We start from the raw sequence: 26,562 nt of genomic DNA on the forward strand, positions 1-26,562 counted from the left end.
AATGTTTATTTGGTGTCATCATAACATAATTTGGACAAGCGAAACTACGTTTCATGCACAATGGAAATCTGCTTACGAAAGGTAGTTAGATGGAACCTCTTTTGTGCCTAGTCGAGTAATATTAGAGGTTTATTACTCTGAAAATAATTTGCTTCAAATTTATTTCATTATTTAAACAGACTATAATTGAAGCGAGGTTGAAATTACCGGAAAAGTCGCACTGACCTTCCTCATTCCTGTATCATTCCAACTCATAATGGGGGGAGATGAGGAAAGTGGATCTCAGAGAGATAGGATGAAGTTATGTGGATTGGATTGTTCTGGCTCAGGATAGGGACCGGTGGAGGGCTCTTGTGAACAAGGCAATGAACCTTCAAGTTCTGTAATATATTGAAAAGTTCTTGAGTAACTGCACAACTGAGGGCTTCTCAAGAAGGGCTCAGTTCCATGGAATTAATGATTTAGTTAGTTAGTTAGTTAATATCATTCCAACAACAAATGACAGTAAATATTCTTACAGAAAAGACAAAAGGGTGCCGCAAAATATCAGCATCACACAGAACCTTGATAAGACATGGCAAATAATACAAGTCAACAATTAAACATATATTTGGATATCTTTGTTACACCAGGGCGGATTTTTTTAGGTGTCAATAATATTTCGGCTAACATATTCTTTTACCAGTAAGCTGAAAAGGGGACATGTTTGTATGTCATCCATTCAACATATTATATTTTCAAAATAACGGATTTAATTGTAGTAGAAATAATTTTAATCAATTTACTTATATAAGCTTATTTACATATGCAGTACGAGTATATGAACTTAATAATTCCTTTTTAGTCTTCTTGTTTTATATCCTAATATCTTCAGTACGTTATTGCCCACATATATAACAATATAGGATATCTGAGATAGAATTTTGAAAATAAAAACACACTGATGAAAAACATTTCGATATATTAAAAAAAGTCTGTAGTCAAATGCATGAGCATACTAAATTGTTGAGATTCCATCCGCTCAGTATAAAGGAAATACATTTTTATACATAATATTTTACATTATTACAAACATTATACTATTTATATTTATATACTAAAAACTTAATTCTATTTTAAACAAAAAAAAAATACACAACTTCGATGTTCACAGTGCGGTAAAAACATTTTTCACAAAAAATATAAATGGATAATATTATTGTTATCTTGTAAGGTGACATTTTACGCTGCTTGGTTCGCTGTGCACTGAGTACAATGTGATATATAGAGCATATTCCTTCACAGTTCCATCCTGTCAGATATGGTTATTCAATTATCCCAGCCATATGTAGCTGAATCGGCAATTCAACTCTCTGCACTTCCATTTCTTGGCATAATCTTCAGACACAATTAATATTATACATTCACAAAGGCGTTGCTGGGCAGCGCTGCCCGGAGTTGTTTACGGCTACGTAGCAACTGCGGCGTCCTGTGTTACGTCACCGCGGGGAAAGGGGTGTCTACCGAGCGTTGCACACCGATGGACGGAGTGGGGTTATGTGACGTCACTCGCGAGATCACAGAGTTCACGCGACCCCAACCTCCCGCTACGCCATGCACGTCACAATATTATACACTAACATTACACAATTTGTATATACACAAAGAACTCCCTCACTGTTACCAGTCACGAGTCCCCAACTTTGAGACCTAGAAGTGATAAGGTGCTGCCTGCTCAGGGCTATCGTACATCTCAGGGGACGATCATAGATGAGTACAGAGGAATGGTGGAATGAAGATTACGAGGTCAACATCGAAAAAAAGAAGACTCGGAGAAAGACCTGCTACACTGTTACTTATCCACCACGAATCTCAAATTAAGTCACCGGGAAAAGAACCAGGGGCTGTGAGGTGAGAAACCAGAGCCTAACTGCCTGAGCTATGACACGGCCTTCGAATTTATGCGTGTATTACGACTACGTCGGCGTGTCCACCTACACTAATTATGTACGACTGACATCACAAGTACAAATAAAGACAACACTAAAGCATACACAACAAAAGTAAACGACATAAAAGAGACTGAAATAGCCGCCAAAAAGATGTGTTGGAAATATCATACGAAAGACATTAACAACAAAAACAACGATGAACGTAAGGACGCAGAAAACAAAGTGTACAGTGCAGTGGTTGCCTTATTATAGCCCATGTGTGGCCGAAATATGTATCAACAAGAATTGAATTCATATATATATATTTAATGGCATTTTAAAATATTTAACAAACACTTTTAGTGAATTAATTATATTCTCGTGTCTTTTATAAAAATTTGATTGTGTTGTATTATAGACGGAATCCTTACGATATAAAAATTATACCACAATGCAACAGAATGCTGAAATACGACAATATCACAATTAAAAGGGAACACACGTATTTATTTCTGTTTACATATTCATTCATTTGGAAGTGTTTTGATTTAGAAATATCAGAAACGAGTTTTCTTACAAATTGTTGTGCCCCAGGTTATTAATGGGTATAATATTTTTTAACGAAGGGGCGATATTATGTTTAGGTTATTAGAAATTTCTTGTAAGTTTTATAAATCGAATTACGTTAGGCGGACCACAGGTTGCCAGCCGGAAACCAGGATTAAGAACACTTTTATACGTAGCACATTCCTCAAGCATCCGGATTTCCTTGTATAGTTTACAGAAATTGTTGCCAAATCGGGTGAACGCTTTCGCACGACAGGTTATCGGCCAAGAGGAATCTTCCGCTTTTAGGATTTTGAGTGAAGAGAATTTTCATGACGTTGAATTCTTGTGGGTTCGGACAGGAGAAGTCGCTCGGAGCAGTCGTGTGGTAGGAAGGAGACGCGATGGAGGCAGATGTGTTCATTGTCAGCTACTTTTGTAAGCGTGAGTAATTGCCAGTGGTCAGATCACTGATTATTTGTTAATATGTAATTTTTGTTCGATGATTAGGATATGGATTTTGGTTTCGTAAGTGATTGTTAGGGTAAAAATTGGCCAAAAGAATTAGCGTATAAACTTTAGCTAATGAATTGTTTAAGCGTAAATTCTGATCAATTATTAGATTACATACATTTTCGTTTATAGACGGATGGTTAAGATATAAACATTTGGTTCAGTAAGTGTTAGGTTGTAACATTTGGTTTTCTAATGTCTTATTAAATATAGAAGTTGGTTACATTATTAATTGTTAGGATATGAACTTGGGTTGCAGAATATGAAATTTGATCCGTTGATCGACTGTTATGGTGTAATACATGATTTACTAAATGTTTTTAGAAGATATAAGACTTGAATTATAAACCGATCGTTAGGATACAGAATCTGTTTGACGCGTGATTATTAGGAGATATAAGGAAATTTTGGTTTGAGTGTTGGAACAGGAAATTTGGTTTGTACCATGTAGGTTTAAAGGAGCTTGGTTAACCGATTTTACGAGGTACTTGTACTGAGTGAATTAGAATACTGTGTAAATTTATGGTCGTATGTATGTACTTGTTGAGTTTATTATATTTGTACTTGTTTTCATATATTCAGTGTTTTTTGGAGTATTCGTAATAGTTACGTCATTGGGCGGAGTGGGAGCTATCCACAGATGTCTAACTGGTGACAATTTGGTGGGATATTCTAAATTTTGATGGTGGCCGCGTCGGATAAAATAAGAATTTCTGTGTCGCAATTGTGCACCACGAAAATTTGGCGACAGTGTTGGGATAAGAATAAGAAATTTGGGTGCCTCACCCCCGCATTCGTAGTAATAAATTGGTCGCAAAGCGCGCGGCACAATAATCTGATGGCAGCGGTGACATATAATAAGATTTTTGTGTCGCAATCTTTGTGGCACCATAACATGTTAACGTAAATTTATTTTATAAGTTGCCATTCGCCGATATCTGATTACGAACGTTGCTAATTGAACACTATCTTGACAGAACTGTAACAATAAAAATGCAGTGCAGTGGGCTGAAGTACCGACTCGTCCGTTGTGGAACCACAACAAGCGGGACTATGTTCTTGATCCAAGGGAACATCACGGGACTTTAACCAAGGTCTCCGAACTTAAGGGTTTACTCCTCCAAGAAAAGAAACGTGTGACATTCTGTTGATCCTTGTAATGGTGTCAATAATTAGAAAAATTTGGTTGGCTGGGGACCAGAAAAAATCTTCACATCATGGTGACGGAGGACATCGCAATACCGGGAAGCAAACTACGACATCCCACCTCGTAGCGCGTCATTCAGCGGTTGGACGTCAGTCTATTCTGATGTTACCGAAACAGGCTTTGCTTCATGTCAAAACAAAACTTCTGGATATGTAAATATTTGGCGGAGAAAGCACCCAGTTTTGACAAAAATTAATGTCACTTTTCCGTAAGCCACCATGACAATTGGCGAAAGCTTTGTGTTTGACTGCCTAAATACGTTAACCGGTGTTTAAACAATGTAGACATTTCCCAGTGTCAAATTAACTATTCTGCTTCTGTTCCCATGGAAACATTGTAATCGTCAAGTGATTGTAAGGCCGCGCCATAGCTCAAGCGGTTAGTCGCTGGCTTCCCACCGCGGCAGCCCGGGTTTGATCCCTGGTCTGCTCAAGTGGGATTTGTGGTGGACAAAGTGGCGCTAGGGCAGGTTTTCTTCTATTACTTCGGTTTCCCTGCCAACCTTCATTCCACCAATTGCTCCACAATCACCCTCACCTATTATCTAGGGCTTGTAAAATAGGCCAGAAGTGGCCGCAGTACAAGGGGCTTAGTCCCACCCCACTAGCAATAAAAAAAAAAGATGGTAGGAATTCACATTCCATGTTCAAAATATCAATGAAAGAATAAGAACAACCTCGACCATAAAACGGAAAATATTAAAAGACTTATTACTTGGTTCACAGTACAAGGACCAGGCTTTCACATCGTTTGCTTCTCTGAGGATAATTCATTCTGATTAAATATATATATTTATAAATATTTGAGTATTGTTATTTACATGATCGTGTTTGCTGCGTTCACTCACAGAGGGCATGCCAGTGCTGTACCTGCTCCATCGGGCTACCGAAGGCTGAGTTCCAGTGGGTAAGAGCCTTGCCTCGTGCGAACATGTAGGAGCCGAGTACGAACTTGCCGATCAGTTTATCTGGAACACAACCACACACTTCTCTTCACCAGTAGTTGCTTCAAAATGATCACCCTGTAGATTTCTATCCGAATACAGTCTACTTGGGTCTATCTCTAGAAAGTAAAGGTCACAGACGTGCATGTACAGCTGCAGCCAGTATTCATAATCAGTGTCGCCATAGCAAAGGCAGTTAAGCGCTGACTTCTCACCAAGGGACCTCTGGTTCAATGACAATTGACTTCATGTGAGAAGGTAAAACTAATGACAAGGATCAAGGGTCTCTCCGAATTTGTTCGGCTTTCCCCTTGAGAAATCATCAGTCCACCCTAGCTCCACATTTATCTTAAGGCGTGCGAGAGACTTGACCAAGCAGCGCACTGTCTCATTGGCATATCTAAGCTGGAAGAGTCATCTCCGACATGGCCCTTTGCTGATTAGGATGTGTGAAAGTCAGTTAAGTTACTTCTTACGACTATTTCGTAAAGTAAGACAAAATATCTTGTGTGGAAATCGTGTCTGTGACCTGGTATCAATGCTTACATATTTGGGGGAATTTGCTTTAAAACGAAATGAAAATATACTGAGATTTATCGGGAAGTTATGATTTTCAGACATACTGATTCGTGTTAAACTTCGGATTAAGGTGGGAATACACGAGCGCGGCGCTGCTGTAATGCAACATAGATCGAACGGGATTCGCGACTTATTCGCTCGTGTGTATGTGACTTTGAACACGCGCAGCGCACGCCTCAAATGCCGCGCAGCGATCCGGTTCCAGTCGGTTTTTCTGACGAACACAAAGGGATTCGTTGCCGCAGTGTGGTCGGGTTCGGTTGCCATTTGTCTCATGAAGCGCGCACGCCTCAAACATGGAGTGGTCAGAAGAAGATATTTTGGGGCTCATAGAGGCATGCAAATCATTCCCTGTACTGTGGAATCCCGGAGAAAATGATTATTATAAAAAGAACAAAAAAAAAGTGACGCTTCCTCGTCTTCCATGGTCGTGTGGACGGCGAAGACAGAATGGAACTGAGGTGCTCGCGGCTTGTGCGCCCATTCAGATGGTTCGTTGCGTGCGCGTCGCTTGTTCGAGGTGCCCCAAATCACTCCGCGCATCACTTGTAATGCCGCTTTACAGCCGCGGCGCGCTCGTGTAGTCCCACCTTTACGCGACGCCATAAATGAATTTCCATAAAAGTAAAAAAGGTAAGCTAACACTCTAACAGAACATACGAAGCATATAAATAGAGTAAACCCTCGGTAATTCGGATTAAGCGATAGACATGATTGTTGAAAACAAAGCAGCCCTAAAAGACAGAAACACTTAGAACACAAATAAATTGAAAATTTAATGATGTAAGTATTGCCGATGAAAATAAATAACACTGTAGAGCCTTCATTTAGAAACTACAAAAAAACAATATATTTATTCATCGACAGAAAACTCAGAAGTTGTACTTGTTTCTGAACGTAAAGCTGCAGATGTGAAGAAACTGTCACGTGTTGTCTGAACAGACAAGAGACTCGTCTGCCTTCCCTAAATTCCATGTACGTACTCAACTGTGAGCGGCAATTTCCGTAATTCGGTGCGGATTATCGAGGGTTTGCTGTGGAGGGCTGGTGGAGAGACTCACCTCTGCCGTAGCCGCTGACGGCCTGCAGCACCTGGAAGCTGATGCTTGTGACGTCGATCTGAGCGGCCGGGACACGGAAGTTGAAGCACTCGGAGAAGTTGGGCGAGTCGGTGCCCTTGACTGTGGCAGTCCTCTTCACTTTGACCGTGCGGTAGTGCTGACTGAGAGCCACGCGCACGTACGAGTCGCACCGCTGCTCGCGAAACTGGAACAGGCGGACACAGCCTTACACATCCTCACTGGGCCTCTATTCGCAATAACCGTTGCATGCGACGCTGCAATTATGTGCGACAGAAAATCGTGTCGTTCTTCGTGGGAAGAGGAGAACAAATCAAGGTCACTCATCTAATGAAATTAGTTGGTTGAGGCACTATGCTACACGCCGGAAGGTCGCCGGTTCGATTGCCGCCGAGGTCATTGGATTTTTTCAATTGACCTAATCCTTCCAGCAGCACTATGGCCCTGAGGTCGACTCAACCTCTAAATGAGTACCAGAAATCTTCGTGCGGGTAAAGGGAGACAGGCCGCAGCATAAGGCTGACGTCACCGCCATCTGTGAGCTAATTGTCTAGAAAACGTGGGAGACTGAACGTCTTACAACCACAAGGGCCTCCACGGCCTGTTACAGGGATATCTTTACTCTTTTATTACGAAGCCAGAAGGAAAGAGACCAATAGGAAGACCTAGACGTAGGTGAGATGACAATATTAAGATAGATCTTAGAGAGACGGGTGGGATGGTATGGACTGGATAGTTACAGTGGAGAGCTCTTGTGTACACAGTAATGAAAATTCGGGTTCCATAAATTTTTCGGAACTACTTAAGAAGTGGCGGCTTCTCAAGAAGGGCTCAGCTGCATGGAATTAATTACTTACGCCCCATTCAAACAGCTGATTCGGTATAGTACCTATTTTTGGGGTACGACCGTTTCAGGATCCTTTCCAATTGATTTTTAATTAATCTTCCTCTAATCCGAAGGTATCAGTGTCAATACTGACAGCTGTGTTCAAACACTAACTCAAAAATGAACGAATTAATTCGAATGAAGGTTTTTTCGGGCAGCTAACGCTCTAGAATTGTATTCGGGAGATGTTTGGTTCGAGTTTCAGACGAGACATTGGTTATGTTGATGGGTATGGTTCCTTTATTAAGACTCTCCAGGCGGTGCTTATGTAGCAGGTTATTAGGCTACGAATACTTCCTTCCAAATCCCTTCTAATTCATCTTTCATCCACCATCCTATCATTCAAGCTAAATGGCCTATTTACCGAGAGTCGTAACGTAATCGACATAAACCCTCGCTCAGGTTTAAGCGAGCCAGTCCTTTGCGATGTTTATCTGTCACAATCCCATCCACTGCCTTCCAAGTTTTCTCCTTTAAAGCTTTCACGTCGAATAATTAAGCTAAGTTAATTACGTTGTATCATCACCGCAGCACAATCGTGCGGCAGATCTGGGAACTACGTGAACTCTGCATTAATTTATAGCGGCTGCCTTGAAGACACATCGCCATGGACAGATACGTTCTGCTACTACTGGAGTAACAAGGCGCAGAGGCCGTGCCATAGCTCAAGCGGTTAGTCGCTGGCTTCCCACCGCAGCGACCCGGGTTCGATCCCGGGTCTGGTCAAGTGGGATTTGTGGCGGAGAAAGTGGCGCTGGGGCGGGTTTTCTCCGAGTACTTAGGTTTCCCCTGCCAATCTCCATTCCACCAAATTCTTCATCATCATAATCACCCGGAGCAGGGTACAATAGGCCAATCAATGGACGCCGTGCCGAGTGGACCCAGCTGGACTCCACCCCTCCGCCCCCCACTAAGCGAAACAAGGCGCAGATAAAGGAATTACTGGGATTTGGGGTCTTTGCCCATCGTTCGGTATTCTAATAACAAGAGAACACAACGTTTCGAAAATTGGATCTGTTTCCGTCTTCAGGTGGATGGGGAGAAACCTACTTTGTTGCGTTGCTTAGAAAGAGCTAACTTTAATCAATGTTCTGTAGATTTTCAGAATGTCGTACGATGGATCAGGTCCGAAACCCCAGTAATTCTGCGTGTTATACACCACGGCCAGAACCCTTTAAAATATACATAAAATAATATTAGTTTAAATGCTGAATTTATTTTAAAAGTAACTGAGGTTGGAACTTTAATAGTAAGTCTTATAATTTCTTGTAACACATAAAATTTTAAACTATTAACTTCCCCCTTTTCTCCTATATTCCTTTACAGATCTTAATGTTATCGAATGATACGTCGAGGCCGACGTTTGACATAATCTGCAACTAATAACGCGAATAAATAATCTATCATACAGTATTCCCTTTATATAGCAACAATACGCTTCACATATACTTCGAAATATTATAAAAAGTCGCACAATATACATGATACATACATGGCACAAGAGACTGCTCGCTTATTCGTGACATACATCTACGCAGCATGCTAATTTATCGACAGTTCACTGATTCGTTAACCCGAAAGTTGTATTGCCAATGATAAATGTATGGCTTAGAAAACTTAATGTTTTTTTTATTGCTAGTGGGGTGGGACTAAGTCCTTTGTACTGCGGCCACTTCTGGCCTATTGTACCAGCCCCAGATGATAGGTGAGGGTGATTGTGGAGCAATTGGAGGAATGAAGATTGGCAGGGGAAACGGAAGTACTCGGAGAAAACCGGCCCCAGCACCACTTTGTCCACCACAAATCCCACTTGACCAGACCCGGGATCGAACCCGGGCCGCCGCGGTGGGAAGCCAGCGACTAACCGCCTGAGCTATGGCGCGGCCTAGCTTTATGTTACATACGTCGAAGCGCTTGCAGGGCAACAAGTTCACGCTCTGGAAATGAAAACTTGGGTTGTGAAGTGAAGGAAATCAGAAGAACAGAAGTTCCATGTATGGAATTCCTTAGAGCACTTCCTCGGGCAACTTTACAAAACAAAATACCAAATAAACAAAAGATTTGAAAAGGAAAGTAAGGCAGCATAGTCAAGAAACATCAAGGAAATTGGAAATATGTAAATGGGATGCAAAGTAGACGGAGAATCCCAAAATAAGCTTACGTTTGTAATCTCAGAGGAGAGAGACGTGAGAGAAATGGGAATACCCCGATTTGGGCGAGTGAGTAGATCGACCTAGTTCGGAGATGAGTAACTCCTCCACAATTTCAGCGAAAAATTGGGTTGAGCACTGAGTTCGCGGGTTCAAATTCCGCTCGAAGTTCAGATATTACGTCCGCATTTTTCATCCTGTGGTGTGGAGGACTCGTGATGGGCAGACCAGAGGGGAGAGAATTTATTTACTTTGAAAATTGGTGCTGAATTCGAAATGACTGGAAGATTTAATTGTGAAAGAAAAATAAGAATTACACAAATTACAAGGTTCCTCATTACTTAGTTTTCTGCAACCTCCTATCATGTCTTGTACGTATTGTCGTGTATATATCAACGTTTCGCCAAATCTCCAACCAAAAAGAAAACTCTCTACGATCAGCGAACATGCAAACAATTTATGGGTGTTAACACTTCTTGTTTGACTAACTTGATAGCTTGGAATGTAACGTACTTCCTTATCCCCCTAAGCCTACATTGTATCGCCTCTTCTTATTGCGCCTGCGCATAAAAATGTGTAGCGTAAGCCTGAAGGAACTGGCTAACAACACTTACGAAGTACTTGCTGGAGATGGCAGACGTTGCACCATCATCTGATCGCTTCTCCTGCTATAATTCAGAGTTCCACTGAGCCACAAAGTAACGCTTTCTCTTTTATTTGTCAAAATGACATGGTAAACATAACCTCTCTATCACTGACTTACTCCTTATTCTGAGAATATCAGATCAAAGTCTTTCGACAAGAGACCAAGTTTCTCACCCACACAATACAACAGGTAAAACTACAGGCCTACATCTTTATACGAACCTCAGCGTCATCACATAATATCGTTATGTGTATAAAATATTGTTTTCCTCAGTTTTAAATCTGTAAACTGAAAATGATATAAATGGGAGAATAGAGTATACAGTTGCTGAAACACCCTGTAGTACAGCTCACTTACCTTGAGCCTCCGTGCCTCGATGACGGTGACTGACAGTCTGTGCAAATTCTCGTTGTACAGCAATGACACTAAAACCTCACCCAGATCCGAGATCGACTCGTGTGCCTCCTGCAACACGCAACACAGCTCGTCTATAATCATATGAGGGCCAACACAGCGCCATCAGTGGAGATATCCAACCTAACTTATGGAGCTGGGGCCTTCAGATGCCACAAGTTATGCAGCTACTCAAGAACTTCCAAACATTACTGTGTTCACAAGGGCCCTGTACTGGTCCCTATCCTAAGCCAGATCAATCCAGGCCACCACCCCAACGTGTCTCTTTAGGAACAACTTTAATACTATCCACCCACCTACGTCTTGGTCTTCCTGCTGGTCTTTTTACTTCTGGCTTCTCCACCAATATTCTATATGCATTCCTCTTCGCCCCATTCGTGCTACATGCCCTGCCCATATCATCCTCCTTCACTTCACCATTCTAATTATACTTGGAGAAGAGTACAAATTATGATGTTGCTCATATGCAGCTTCCTCCAACCTCCTGTCACTTCATCTCTCTTACTTACTTACTTACTCATGGAGCTGAGCCCTTCTTGAGGAGCCGACAATTCTGCAGTCACTAAAGAATTTCCCAGCATTTTATGGAACCCGAAAGTTCATCACCATATTCACAAGAGCCCTCCACTGGTCCCTATCCTGAGCCAGATATATCCAATCCGTACCATCCCATCCTATCTCTCTAAGATCCATTCTAATATTGTCCATCCACCTACGCCTTGGTCTTCCCAGTGGTCTCTTTCCTTCTGGCTTTCCCACCAATATCCTATACGCATTCCTTGTCTCCCCCACTCGTGCTACCTACCACTACCTACCCACCTCATCCTCCTTGACTTGACCATTCTAATTATACTTGGAGAAGAGTACAAGTTATGAAGCTCCTCATTATGCAGTTTCCTCCAACCTCCTGTCACTTCATCTCTCTTCGGTCCAAATATTCTCGTCAACACCCTCAGTCTATGTTCCTCCCTTAATGCCTTAATGACAGAGACAAAGTTTCACACCCATACAAAACCGCAGGCAAAATTATAGTTTTGTATATTCTAATCTTTACGTTTTTAGACAGCAGAGGAGAAGACAAAAGGTTCTGGACTGAAGGGTAGCAAGCATTACCCGAGTTCAATTTCCTCTTAAGCTCCTCCTGAATCGAATTTTTATTTTTTACTGTAACTCCCAAATAGATTTTGAGCCTTGTATACCATAATCTATAATATGCAGTACACAGTAGACTGACTGACTGACTTTGAGCTGGTTATGGTGTCAGAAGATTCATCATCTCCATATCAGATAAATTCTCCATTGTTGAATGCTTCAGCCAGATCATTACATTTGCGCTTTGTCTAAAACAAATTTTAATATAATAAAACTCTTTGTGAATGTATATACAGGCACCAGAGTCCGACAATTCTCCCGAGAAATCGCTCATCATTTCACGGAAGCACTGTCTAGAAAGCTCACTCTATTTTCCTAGAATCTAGGTGCCCCCTAAGATCTCGTTTTGTGACATTTTTTAAAAATACTAAATATTTTTCTTACCACATTCTTCTCCCACCTTTCTACAAGTTTAAATGTAAATGTACTATGAAGAAAGCAGTCTTCTGGGATTTGGCGCCGTGTATATGTGGTGTTAACCGACGTTTCGGAGGAACGTATCGCCCCCATCTTCAGGGTTGAAGAAAAAGTATAGGTATACTTTTTCTTCAACCCTGAAGATGGGGGCGATACGTTCCTCCGAAACGTCGGTTAACACCACATATACACGGCGCCAAATCCCAGAAGACTGCTTTCTTCATAGTCACCGCCGTGAAAGCCTCAAATCTTACGTAAATGTACTATATTCCGCTCTTGCAGTGCACTATTACGCGCGTTGCTAGGCAACATGGAGATTACTGTGTCTGTCGGAGTGTTTGCACTGCACTGAACAGGTCGGATCACCGCCAATTAGGACCAGTATCGTCCCACATACAAGCAGCATAGGACTGAGATGCACTTGTGGAAGTTCATAACATTTGGCAGTCAGTGTTCGTCCAAATTATGTCAATGAAACATATTATCTCTTGGGATGCAACGCAGTGTAGTCCGGTATACGTCCACTAACGTTTCGAACGAATGTACTGGCTCCATCTTCAGGGTCGGAGAGTAATCCAAGCAAATGACCGAAATGAAGGAAGCAGCAAGAACCAGATCTTGTTTTTTTATTCTTCATGCTGCTTCTTTGCTTGGTTGTCTGGCCTATATTTTAACCCTGAAGATGGATGTAATAAATTACTCCGAAACGTCAGTGAATTTCTACCGCACTGCATGGCGTTATATTTCAGCAGAAAGGATTATTCTCAGTCACCAATTTTACGACATCAAACAAAATTTGTGGTAAACAATATCAAAAGTTTCGGGAGAACTTGCTGTCTCTGTCTTCAGGGTAAATTAACACTTATCAGGATTTTCATTCTTTACCTTTCTCTCCATCGATTTTGTTTTTATCAACTTTCTTCAATTACGGCCTTTCCCTTCAGTTTTCACTTTTACATTATTTTATTTAATTTTTATCCTCATATTTCTTCCATTCCCAAATATTACTCTTTGCTTTATTTCTCAGTTATCTTCATTTTTATATTCTAACTTATATGAGATTAATTTTTCTACTCATTATGTCTCTTTAACCTCTTCGTTTTAAATAATTTCCCATTCTGTACATGGAAACAGTGGGTTCCTTCGAAACATTAGCATCTACCAGATAACATGGCGTCACATCACCAGATAACAGTAATCTACAATCTAATAATATTCAAAACTACAGCCTCACGCATGAGACGCAAATATCTTCCATTCTCCAGGCATGCCACCTTACAAAAAATAAATTTAACACTATTTAATATGTTAGGATAAAGTTTCCCTCCGTACAACTTGTCCGAGTTGCTGTTATGCCGAAGGGCACCCGTTGAAACTATGGCGCCCACCTTCTCTAGGTCCATCTTGTACAGTGTCTGCTCGTTCTCTGCGGGCAAATCCCTCAGGGGGAATGTGACGTAACCAATGACATTCCGACGTTTCGTCTTGCCCGCATCTATCACACTCAGCTTCAGAATGTGGTCACTCATCTCCTTAGACGGTACCTGCAATAAGAAAAATTACCTTGACGCTCTGGCCGTTCTAACCCAAGCAATCCCGTCATTAGCACACAGATGATAATTCACCAGAATCGGTCTGGGACAGCGGTGCAAACACATAACTTCCGGGGTTCGAACAGTGGTCAATTTGCTATGTTTCCACCCCACTTAATAAAGACATAATTATCAGTGTAGTGGAAGGCGGAGTTCCTTGGGAATGTCGCTTCGAATAGACCGATATTACGTGCCCCTAATAGGTATGTTGCTGGCTCATCGTTGAGCGTTGTTGGAAAAACAGTTGTAGCGAAAAGGAAAGTAATTGTACTCAGAGGTCTGCGTCCTTTTACTAGATTTAGTATAGTCCAATGTATTGCTGAACCGGTTTATTTGCTGGCCTGTAAAACAAGCCCTCCTCTTCAACAACGAAATAAACTGACAGCATACCTGAAACACGAAGGTCTCGTCGAAGTAAGGATTGCACGTTTTCTTTTTCTGTTTGGATTGCAGGTAGCGCCTTTCATCGGGAATTAGATGAAGCCTGAAACAAGAGAAGGATACCTCTTCAGATCACACACCTACATTATGTTTCCAGGTATGCAGTATCGTCTCTTTAAGTTTTCCTCTCAGTTTCTCTCGGGGAAAGTCTCCATAAACAAAAAAAAAAAAAAATCGCGACTTTCCTTTTTCTTCTTCATAAAATCATCGTTCCCCCTCGTTGGTGTCTCCACCTTATCGTGGTGAGGGGGTTTGAGTATGCCAAGGACCCTGAGAGCTATACCAGCGGTAGCGTAGCTACTGGCAGGGCCTCCCTTGCTGGACAGGTCAAAGGGTAGGCATCAGACGAAGAGAGACACCAAAAACCAAAAACTGATGCCGGAAGCAGCGTCATCAGCAGCGACTTGAAGCACAGAACAAATGATGCTCGAGATGGTTCAAGTTCGTATAGCAACAGGCGTGACCAGAGTGGTTTGAACGGCTGTTGTACTGCGATGTGGAAAGCAAATGGAAAAACTACCACATTATCACTTTTCCTGGATAGTCTCTTTCCAAAAACAGAAGATCACATTAAGTGGAGGAACTGTTTTGGAAGAGACTGTGGACCTGTCATCTGACAGTTACTGATCAATCAATCAATCTCATCGTTATAAAACTGGAGCTCAATAGAACTATTTAAGTAGACAAAAATCTGAATCAATAAGTTCAGTCATTATAAGAAAAAATTTCAAAATTGAAGAAAGTCATCTTCTGGGATCTGGTGCCGTGTATTCTTTGTTTCAGTCGACGTTTCGGAGGAACGTATCGCCTACATCTTCAGGGCAGGTGAATTGCCTTGCGAATACAGAGAGCAGTAGCGGCTGAAACAAAGAATACATGCGCCAGATCCCAGAAGACGACTTTCTTCATAGTCATCGCCGTGAAAACCTCAAAACTTACATAAATTTCAAAATTGTTCGCCCAACCTATTTTACGGTACAAGAAGTAATGTTATCATATACTTTAGTTTATTTCTTCTTCATTTTCTTGTAGTTTTACATATAACATGTATATTATGGCGTATAGATCCGTTTCTATGCAGCAAAGTCGAAACAAACAAACAACATTTGCTGCTAGATTACAGACTTTAATATGCGAGAATAGACGGTCGCTGCTAGGGAACGTTTCGGTAAAAACGTTCCCGCGACAAGGGATACGCATGCAAACAATAGAGAAACCGTTGGCAATCGTGTTTTCCACTAGGTCCATGGAAAGGAGTTATATAACCAGAACACACTCTAGTATGGAGGCGGACTTAAGTCCCTTGAGGCTCAGCTTACACTGAATGGACGGAAGATCTCCTTCTCCAGTAATGTGGAATACCTGGTTATAATACTCGATAAGAGGGCTGCATGGAGACTGCACGTAGAAATAGTTGAATCCAAGGCCTTGAGAACATTTATTAGAATCTACTTCTTATTCAAAAATGAACGTTTAAGAGCCAACATTAAACTAACCACCGTAGAGCATTCATCATATCCGTAATGACCTATGTTTGCCTCGCCTAGGAATTTGCAACAGACACCCAGTTCTTACAATTGCAGCGCCTAAAACAAAGGTCTCCGCACCATTGAAAATGTTCCAAGGTGCACACCGGTCGGCAATTTTTGCATGCGGGGTTTAAGCTTCCGTATGCATACGATTATATAACAAAATTATGCAGGCGACAAGCATAAGTCATAAAAAATCATGATAATGAACATGTTCGTGGTATGGGGCAATATCAAGCCAGACACAGAAAATATAAGAGGCTTAAACTTGGTGGCGGTCAGGCTTACGACCGTTCAAGTGATAAAGCTGCCGTTGTAGCATAATATAAGTAAGACAGACATGATCTGCTTTGAAAAGCCTGTACTGACAAAGGACTTGTACATAGTGCAAAAGGAAGAATTTACAATAACATGCTATATGTGCTATACGTACACTTGACAAGGTCAAATGTATTCATAAGAGACAAACCCATCCACTCGTCAGAGAGGATGTTACATAAGGACTACTATCGGAAGGGCTCATTTGAAAAAAAAATCTCTGGCCGTGGGTCTCAAGGGTTGATGCCAAGACGAACTGATTGGCTGTAAATCGCCAGTCGCAAAATAACCAAATTTGACTTGAGTGGAGGCGGGGTCGAATACACCCACCGTAGCCTTACGAGTTGTAGGAGGCGACGAAAAGGGAACCCAGTCCCTGGGGGACATAAATACGGGGACCTGGCCCTCCAGACTTCTGAAGTCTGGAATCTGAGAGACGATTCGGATCGTGGAGTGACTGGGCTGGCGAGGACCAACAGCAATTTTAAATAAATGACACATCCTCTCGTACAACACGTGTTACATAAGGACTACAACCGGAAGTGTTCAGTTGAAAACAATGATTATTGTGAGTCTCAAGGGGCCTGGCACCAAGATGAACTGTTTGGCCGTAAATCGCCAGTCGTGGAGTAACTCTGACTCAGGGCGATCAGTTGTCAGCCGAAAGTGTGTGAAAAAAAGACTTTATGTGTGATATTTGAAGTGTGTAATGCAGTGAGTCTGTTACTCCTATATTTATAGTTAATGAGTTAAAATCTGTTGATAGACTGAAAAGAGTTAGCGTCTGATCGAGTGATTGGTGAACTGTGGAAATAAGCGCTAATGTTATAATTATTTGTAGTTACGACCTGCAAGGGCGGCCCGACACCGACTGTCTCAAGACAAGCATCAAGACATGAAAAAAAGAGGCAACCTTGCTTCAATCGTGATTCGTCAGGATGAAGCTGATGTCCGTATCATGACTCAGGCGGATGTGCGGCAGTTTTCATAAACTCATTCGTTTCAACTGTGCTCCTTTCTTTGCGTCATGTCGCAGACATCGTGCCTTGACTGTTACATGTCTTGACGCATGTCGATGTGCGGCCTATCTAAGTGTTCAGTAAATCTAGTATTCAATCCAGGACCCCGTCGAAAGTCACTCATAGAAGCGATAATACGTATATAGCTCACAATAGGAAATCCATGTATATCCTAAGAACTTTAGTCTATATAATAATCTCTAAGAGGAATTTCACGGATTTCAAATATACTTGGTATTATAGGCCGATATTATGTTAATTAGTTAATTAGTAAGATGGATGTTAAGGCCGCGCCATAGCTCAAGCGGTTAGTCGCTGCCTTCCCATCGAGGCGGCCCGGGTTCGATCCCGGGACTGGTCAAGTGGGATTTGTGGTGGACAAAGTGGCGCTGTGGCAGAATTCTCCGAGTACTTCGGTTTCCCCTGCCAATCTTCATTCCACCAATTGCTCCACAATCACCCTCACCTATCACCTGGGGCTGGTACAATAGGCCAGATGTGGCCGCAGTACAAGGGACTTAGTCCCACCCAACTAGCAATAAAAAAAAGACGGATGTTAAGGAAATATTTTATGAGGATGGGAGGTAGATAGAACTGGCTCAGGATCAGCATTAGCAGTAATGAAGCTCTGGTTTCTATAGCCAGTAAAAACTTCTTTTAGATTGGTCTCTCCAGAGAGTTTTGGAACATTCTGGACCCACAGCTCCAATCAGTGAAGCTGTCCACGCTACACTACGCTGTCATTAAGGCAGAGTGCTCGTCAATTTCAGAATGAATCTCGAACGGATTATCGCAGCTACTTTAAAAACAGGTTAAGTCCTACTAAGATGACATCATCTCTCTGGGCATCAGTCGCGCGCAGCTTGGGACGCTGTTGTCTGTGTGTACACTGCTACGTAACGGACAGCTTTGGTTCATTATTCCAGGACGCCCCGCTTGCTTACAGATAGCTTCAAATGAATGTCCTGTCTGTGGAGAATCCTAGAAAATCTTAGTGTAGGAGGCCAGGAAAGTCATTTGGAGTTTATGGTTTCTCAAGAGCTATAGGGATACTCATAAATCTGTAATCGCTGTAATGTGGTGTAAATATCGTATTTCTTGGGGATTTGGAGGAAAGTGTCCTATGAATGTAAACTCTTTAATTTCAGCTTCTTTATATATGTACATGTTCCGTGAAAAAGGATGCATCTTCGTTATTATTAAGTTGTGGGTACTTGAAATGTGACCTCCAATGTAAAAGGCTTATGTATATTTCTCAAATTCATTGCCTGGGATTCTGCTTATATCAGTTGACTTTCCTGGTGTACTTTTTAGGAAATTCTATTCAATTACCTCGTAATCTGATCTTTTTAAAATGAAAATTTCTTCGTGCATTTGGATCAATTTAATTTTTTTAATCAGAGCTATCTTCCTTTAACAGCACAGGAATATGTCACGACCACTTCCTTTCAGACTTGTTACTTTCAATCGTCACACTACTCCTTGTTCTCCGGGGCTGATGTGGTGACCAGTAAGCGACTCTGCGCCATCTCTGCCCTGACTACACACTGCTTATTCAGTAAATAGGGAATAACAATAACTGTTTTCGAGGCCCACCGTTGGTGGTTGGGCGTCACTTACTTGTGTTGTCGTCTCGTCGCTGGCTGCTGAAGCTGCTGCTGGTGGGTTGCGGCTACAGCCTGCTTAACTCTGCTCACCCATCATCCTTACCACCTCTTCTTCTGGTTGTCAGGTAATTAGTAAAGTGTTGGGCACAAGTAAACTTATTGGAATTCGTTTACAATTTGGGTGGAGAAGGGGGTAAGAATTGATAAGGAGATGCTTGTGGTGATGTGCTAGTTCAAGTTATAGAGGTGAGAAATCAGTCCCCAGGGCGTTTAGCAGGGTCTCGCTCGGACGGAGAGGGGACTCTTTCTACTATGTAAGCAATACTTGTCGACAGAGACACTTTATTGCGATGTTAATCAGTAATGAGGCATGCACTGTCTTCGCTCGCTCGGAAACCGGGATCGTGGGTTCGAATCCCACTCAGGACATGTTTAGTTTGTGTGCGTCTTTTTGTGTTTGTGTACAGGTAGAGGCCTTGCGACGAGCTGATCACCTTCCTAAGGATTCCTACCAAATGTGTAAGATCTAGAAAAACCGAAGTGAACGCAGAAGTTCGTGGAGGTAGACCTAGGCCCACTAGGACTGTACTGTCAGGGGGAAAACAAGAAAATAAAAAATCACTGGTGCACAGTCAACTAGATTATACGTGTTCCTTTATGTAGGACTCGCACTGGTGCCTGTAGAATTACTTACACATCTTTCTTAAGTTTCCAAATGGATTTGGGATATACTAAATTTTACTTCAAGCTGAACAGTCAGCTACTGGTTACACTCACAATTATCATAACCACTTACGCAATCTCACCTAACAGAATTTATAGTCACACTTACGGTGATACAGTTTTGCGTCCGAACATTTGGTGAGCTGGAATACGACTAACAGAATGACTTCTCAAAACTAGAAGTCCCGACTGCTTCATATCAGCTCACAAGTCACCTCCTTAAATTTCGAGAATTCGTCAAATTTGAACAAGAGGAGTTTACTTCATTTCCTATTCCTCCAACCAGTTCTAAAATTCAAGGGAATTTGGACTCTAATGACTTAACGTAACTTTTGACAGTCGTTTGATGAATTCTACCCGTAGCGTGGGCTCTGGGCCTTCCCACTTTTGACGTAGGGTGTCCTGGACCCGTCAGAGATCATATTCCCAAAGAATTCCGACGAGCAAATTTTGAGTAGAATTTCTAGGAAAAAACAATAGGGGTCCTTCCTGTTTCTCTTTGAAGTTATGTAACGAGCCGCTTTCTTAATTTCAAGAATCGGACAAAGTTGCCGTCTTGAGAGTAAGAATTGGCCTATGTCCCTCTTGGATAATTATTGTTCATACAAGTAAATATCATCTAACAAGGCGATCAAAAGTAGTAAATACATGTAAAAGTAAAAGCAAGTAAGTAAAGCTAACCCTGTAACAGGCCTTGAAGGTCCATTGGGTTGTGAGACGTTGAGGGTCCCACATTTTCTAGACAATCGGCTCAAAGATGGCAGTAAGGTTGTCAGCCTTACGCACCGGCCGCGCTTTACTCCCCAGGAAAATTATTTAATTAAATCCTGGTACTCATTTCTGTTAGAGGCTGAGTAAACCCCAGGGCCTAGTGCGGCTGGAAGGATTAGGTGAACTGAAAAAAATTCAATGACCTCATCGGGACTTGTTAGTTAGTTAGTTAGTTAGTTAGTCAGTTAGTTAGTTATGAAAGAATTTGGCAGGGTCATAGCTCAGGCATTTTATTCGTCGGTTTTCCACGGCGTCGGCTCGGGTTCGTTCCCGGTTTAGCCCATGTGGGATATGTGATGGACAAAATGACACTAGGCCAGATTTTCTCCGTGTACTTCCCATTTTCCTTGTCACTAATCATTTCAGCAACAGCTCCACACCCATTAATCATCCCGCCGTCAAAGCTACGTAATTTCAGCACCAGTTGAGTCGTTAAGGATTCAACTTTAAAAAGAAACCTTAGACAGGGATCGATATCAGAGTATGAATGGCAGGTGCCAGGGCGAGGCAGGGGACGAAGCAGCACTGCAAAACACACGCGAATCTCCAGACTGACTAAGAGTACTGCCTAAGCTTCACAAGAGCAGGCGTGAAATCGTTTTCAGATATCTCCTAATATATCCAGTCTAGGGCGATGCTGTAACCTTCATTAGATTCTTGAATGTGTGCAGATAATGAAGGTTTTACAGAATTTTATGCAGGTGGTCTGAGTTCGAGTTCATAGGGCTACAAATTGAAAAATATTTTTGGTTTAGTTTGCCTTCCGCTATGGAACAACGTCATACTCATGGAGCTGAGCCCTTCTGGAGGAGCCGCCAATTGTGCAGCTACTCAAGAATTTCCCAGCATTTTATGGAACCCGAAGGTTCATTACCGTGTTCACAATAGCCCTCCAATTCCGTATTCCGTATTGATGGGGTGGGTTTCCCCATGCACTTAGACCGGTTACTGGTCCATTGTGCGTCCCCCTTTAATTTCTACTGTCTCCATACCCTACAGGTACTGGTGCTTGTGCTTACTATCAGTCCCTTTCTGCCAGCGACGTTCCAACCTCTTACTGGCAGTGGTATCAAATAGTTAGTCCCTTTCTGTCAGCGAGGTCGTCCTTCCTCTGGCAGGGGTTCCTAGTCCCTTTCTGCCAGCAAGGTTTCTACCCTCTACTTGGCAGTGGTATCTAATACTTTAGTCCCTTTCTGTGAGAGAGGTCCCCCCTCCTCTGGCAGTGGTACCTGATACTTCCCCCATCTACCGGAGGAATTGGAAACTAGTTGGGCGGGAAACTTGGCCTAATTTTGCTCAGAGGTCTCCTAGAGACATGAGGTTCTTTTACGTGCCGTAAATCTACGACACGGGACCCACGGCTTAAAGTCCTTCCCGGAGGACTTGTTCCCTCAATTTTTCCGCCCTTAAAAATTCCACGACCTCCGCCGGGTTTTTGAACCCGCGTACCTTGAGTCATGAGGTGGGAACGTTACCCCTAGACTACTGAGGCCGCTTAGCACTCCAATGGGCTCTATTCTGAGCCAGATCAATCCAATCCATACCACACCATCCTATCTCTCTAAGATCCAATTTAATGTTGTTCACCCACCTACTCCTTGGTCTTCCAAATGGGCCCTTTCCCACTAATATACATTATGCAACAATGTCAAGGTTTAAAATTACATTCTTTTTTAAAATTCGCCACTGCACTATCTTTCGAACTGCTTGGCCTCCATCAGATGTACTGAAATTCTGGAAACTGCCGTGCCTTCCGCGCTACTGCACTCCGTCTTTTCGAATTTACTGTGTTTCTACATGCTGTGTCACGTGTATTTTGTTTTTTGGAATGTCTGTTGTCTATCTAGTCTGCAGTGTTGATGATAAACAAACAACGGTAAACAGGAGCAAACATAATTAATAATACCAACTGCAGAAGGTTGCTAAAATACAGTATTAATATAACAAATTAATCTGGAGTAGGTCCTCCGTTAAAAGAGCGACATGATCTGTGAACGGACATAAAGCAGGTCTACGTATTGCAACTGTTCTCTTACCTTACAAAGGGATCACAACTGTTCACCGTCCCCACCGTTCGGCTAGGAAGGTTCTTGGCTTTCAGGAGAGACACAAGCAGCTTCTCTGTAGCGGGCTCGTAGCGCAGAGAGAACCAGATGCGGCCCAGATGTCCGTCCGGGAACTGAAGCTCTTCCTCCAAGTCCAGAGTGTCTCTATACAAAGCAGGATCAATCGCCCCCAGTCCATAGCAACCTGCATAAAAATGTTCTCAGGTAGAGCAACACAGTTCATTCATGTCTGTCCATGAAAATTGCCACATTCTGTAGAATATCAAGGAAATTGGCATTAGACTAAACCTTTACTAATCCCGATTAATTGGAGTGACAGTTGATTATGATTAAGTGATAATCCGGATTAGTGAACTAAATATATTTTTTATTGCTAGTGGAGTGGGACTAATCCCTTGTACTGTGGCCACTTCTGGCCTATTGTACCAGCCCAAGATGATAGGTGAGGGTGATTGTGGAGCAATTGTTGGAATGAAGATTGACAGGGGAAACCGAAGTACTCGGAGAAAACCTGCCCCAGCGCCACTTTGTCCACCACATATCCCTCTTGACCAGACCCGGAATCGAACCCGGGCTTGAGCTATGCCGCGTCCTGAACCAAACGTAGCTATGAAAGACAAAAACACTTAAAACAAAAATAAATGGAAAATTTAATGATATTTAGCAGAGGGATGAATAGAAATAAAAAAGTAGAGCTTTTGTTTAAAAACTATAAAAAGACAATATATTTATTCATATACTCCGAAGTTATATTTCTTTTGGTACGTAATAGTGCCAGTTTGAAGAAACTTTCACGATTTGTCTGAACAGACAAGTGAATCGTCTGCCTTCCTAAATGCCATGTGTTTTTGAAGTATGTACTCAACTGTGAATATCGTTTTCCATATTTCGATCCGGATTAACTGTAACTGGATTTACTAAAACCGGATTAGCGAGGGATTACTGTATTAATATAAATGAATCGTTTGGTTTAAACCTCGGCCTCGAGCTGGCTGTCCTGACACATAATTCGTGGGTTTCTTCACACCCTTCAGGAAGGAGCCTAGTTGCTGCCTTAAATAAGATATGATCTTCTAGTATCCTTTGAAACGTATCATCATAAATCAGCATTCAGTAAGAAATTAATGTCAGATACAGTGCATCCAGTTGATAAAACGTCGTTGAGTAATAAAAATGCTACGTGGTCGCTCCATAGCTCAAGCGATTAGTCGCTGACTTCCCATCGCGCGACCCGGGTTCGATCCCGGGTCGGGTCAAGTGGGATTTGTTGTGGACAAAGTGGTGCTGGGGCGGGTTTTCTCCGAGTACTTCGGTTTCCCTTGCCAATCTTCACTCCACCAAATTCTCCATCATCATAATCACCCGGGGCAGTCTACAATAGGCTAATCAGTGGCCACCGTGCCGAGTGGACCCAGTTGGATTCCACCCCCCACTAAGCGAATTAAAAAATATTAATTAATTAAAAATAAAAATGCTAAGAAAATAAAATAAAAATGATTGCTTGATAATGCGACTTTCCCGTTTCTGTTCACATCTGCCATTATCAGGAGAGAGGGAAGAAAGTGGAAGGTCGATGCATCGAGAAGTGTGACATGGCAATAAGTTACCATGACAACGTCTACTGTATCTTGATCGAATGCGTCGTATTTTACAGTTGATATACGACAATCGATTTAAAAATAACGCGGAGTATTAAACTGTTTCATTGCTTGTTTTATGGGTCGTAGGAGGCATGGGTGTTATTTCTTAGACATGTGATACAGGAGGTTTCGCAACGAAAGTGTCCATTAAACAAGGGATTTTTAACACAGATTTAGTGCATATACATGAGCTAGAAATATTAGCATTTTATGTTTACTATTTCCCGTTGTAATTGTGACAGTGTGGTGATGTATGAAGTGATACTGAGGTCGTCTTATCTGACCTAGTTACAGCACAGTAACTCGTTGAAAATCATGTCAGTTATAAGATTTCAAGTACACCAACACTGGTTTGTGTCCTAAATAACGTTGATGGGAATTATAATTGAGTACTAATTCTTTTTGCAGTACATTTATTATTATTATTATTATTATTATTATTATTATTATATTTTGAATTTTTCCTTCACCCTTTATTCTCAATGTTAATAGCGTACACAGACACATGTTGTAAAGGTGCACACAGATAAAAGTACTTGAATGCAATAAGTAATAAAAGTTAATTAACGACAAAAATATTACACTCCAGGGAGGCATAAATTACATTCTATTTCATGTTCTTGTTTGTAACAGGGAACAACGGAAAATTTTCCAATCGAAAATTAGCTCAGTGTCCTACTGTTCTGTATGTGTTTCATGACCTGTGTATGTAATTTCAAATTTCATCACGGGAGATCTGAATTGTATTGCAAAGTATGGGATATATTGATCTGATAATTGTAGTGCTCAAATAGTAACAAGAAACATAAAAGCTATCCCTGTAACAGACAGTCGAGGCTCTCACACTTTCTAGACAATCGGCTCACAGATGGCGGTGAGGTTGTCAGCCTACGCGCCATCCGCCCTTTACCCTCCAGAAAGATTCCTGGTATTCATTTCTGTTAGAGGTTGAGTTGACTCTAGGGCCATAGTGCGGCTGGAAGGATTAGGTCAATTGAAATTTCAGTGACTGGCACTAGATAAAAGTGTGTGGTCAGCTGAATATTACGACCGTATTATCCACAGAAATACAGACAATGTTTCCCGCTTCACAGGAGCCTGGGTTAGCCTAATTGCTAGCCTCCCTGAGCAGTAGACAAATTAGTGCCTTCACCAGGAATCGAATCCCGGCTCCCAGACCTTCTAGCTTACAATGTAGTCAATAGATTGACTTGGGGCACGCGGTAGAATAGTTGGTTGAGGCACTATGCTAAAATCCGGAAAGTCCGGGAATTGAATCAATGATGTCATTGAATTTTTTTAATTGACCTAATCCTTCCAGCCACACTGTCTCTGCGGTCGATTTTGCCTCTAACAGAAATAAGTACCAGGAACTTCCTGGAGGGTAAAGGGCGGAAGGCGTGTAAGACTGACAACCTTACCACCATCTATGAGTCGATTGTCTAGAAAATGTATGAGCCTCGGCGTCTCACAACTATTTGGGCCTCCGAGGCTTGTTACAGAGATAGCTTTACATTTTTTTCACATTCACCTATAGTGACTTAGCTGTCCCAGTTTACATTTTTGCCCCGTGATAACCAAAATACAATTCTCCCAGCAATATTCAGTGGACTTCCAACATGACGTACTTTCGAAATCAACTAAAGAATTTGGGGGATAAAAGATGGAGTTAGAAACACATGGCCAATACGGGGTTTATATTTTATGTGTTATTTATGACGCTCTCAGTAGCTAGCGTGTACGACGTCGAATTATAGAGCCGTACATGTAGATGGAATGAGAAGGATTTGGACGCAAGGGTCGTGTCCCAACTGAGGTACCACTCCGGCATTTGTCTGGAGGGTCTGATGAAAACCACGGGAGACAAGATAACCAAGTGACGGGCGAAACTCGAACCTACTCAGTGAACCGTTTAAGACGGGGATCCGGATTATGGAAAGCAGTACTGACAACCGTTCAACGATTGCCATTAATTTATAGCCGGTTAACAACACACGCATTGGAAATGGTTATGTGGTACAGGAGCTCCTGAGATGTGGCACCATGAAGCCTGGTAATATTTTACCGACATATCGGAGGAACTATCTTCAAGAAAGCAGTCTTTTGGGATTTGGCACCGTGTATATGTGGTGTTAACCGACGTTTCGGAGGAACGTATCGCCTCCATCTTCAGGGTAGAAGAAAAATATATATAAGAAATCTGCAAGCGAAGAGACCGTGAGAACCGGTAAAAGCAGACTGGTCTGCTGGTTCCTCCGAAACGTCGGTTAACACCACATATACACGGTTCCAAATCCCAGAAGACTGCTTTCTTCATAGTCACCGCCGTGAAAGCCTCAAATCTCACAACTATCTTCAAGTTTGAATTCGGAAAATAAACCAAGCAAGTAGTAGATAGTCCGTTCATCCATCGT

At 42.0% G+C, this 26,562-nt stretch overlaps 1 protein-coding gene across 4 annotated transcripts in view; it reads right to left on the minus strand.

Annotated features, from left to right (window-relative positions):
* Positions 1 to 4,758: 4,758 nt before the first annotated feature.
* Positions 4,759 to 26,562, minus strand: part of LOC111863782 (synaptotagmin-15) — a 106,932-nt gene continuing 85,128 nt past the window's right edge. For 3 of the 4 annotated variants that reach the window (XM_023850459.2, XM_023850470.2, XM_023850478.2), the window contains 6 exons: positions 22,479 to 22,692; positions 14,425 to 14,518; positions 13,831 to 13,986; positions 10,817 to 10,924; positions 6,760 to 6,964; positions 4,759 to 5,161 (listed from right to left, as the gene is read on the minus strand). In XM_023850459.2, coding sequence (XP_023706227.1) covers positions 5,016 to 5,161; positions 6,760 to 6,964; positions 10,817 to 10,924; positions 13,831 to 13,986; positions 14,425 to 14,518; positions 22,479 to 22,692 — 923 coding nt within the window. In that variant the 3' untranslated portion in view covers positions 4,759 to 5,015. The remainder of the gene's footprint in view (positions 5,162 to 6,759; positions 6,965 to 10,816; positions 10,925 to 13,830; positions 13,987 to 14,424; positions 14,519 to 22,478; positions 22,693 to 26,562) is intronic. The other variant, XM_023850487.2, reaches the window with a different exon arrangement.

Source organism: Cryptotermes secundus, unplaced genomic scaffold, assembly GCF_002891405.2.
Source record: "Cryptotermes secundus unplaced genomic scaffold, Csec_1.0 scaffold1705, whole genome shotgun sequence".
Lineage (NCBI taxonomy): Eukaryota > Metazoa > Arthropoda > Insecta > Blattodea > Kalotermitidae > Cryptotermes > Cryptotermes secundus.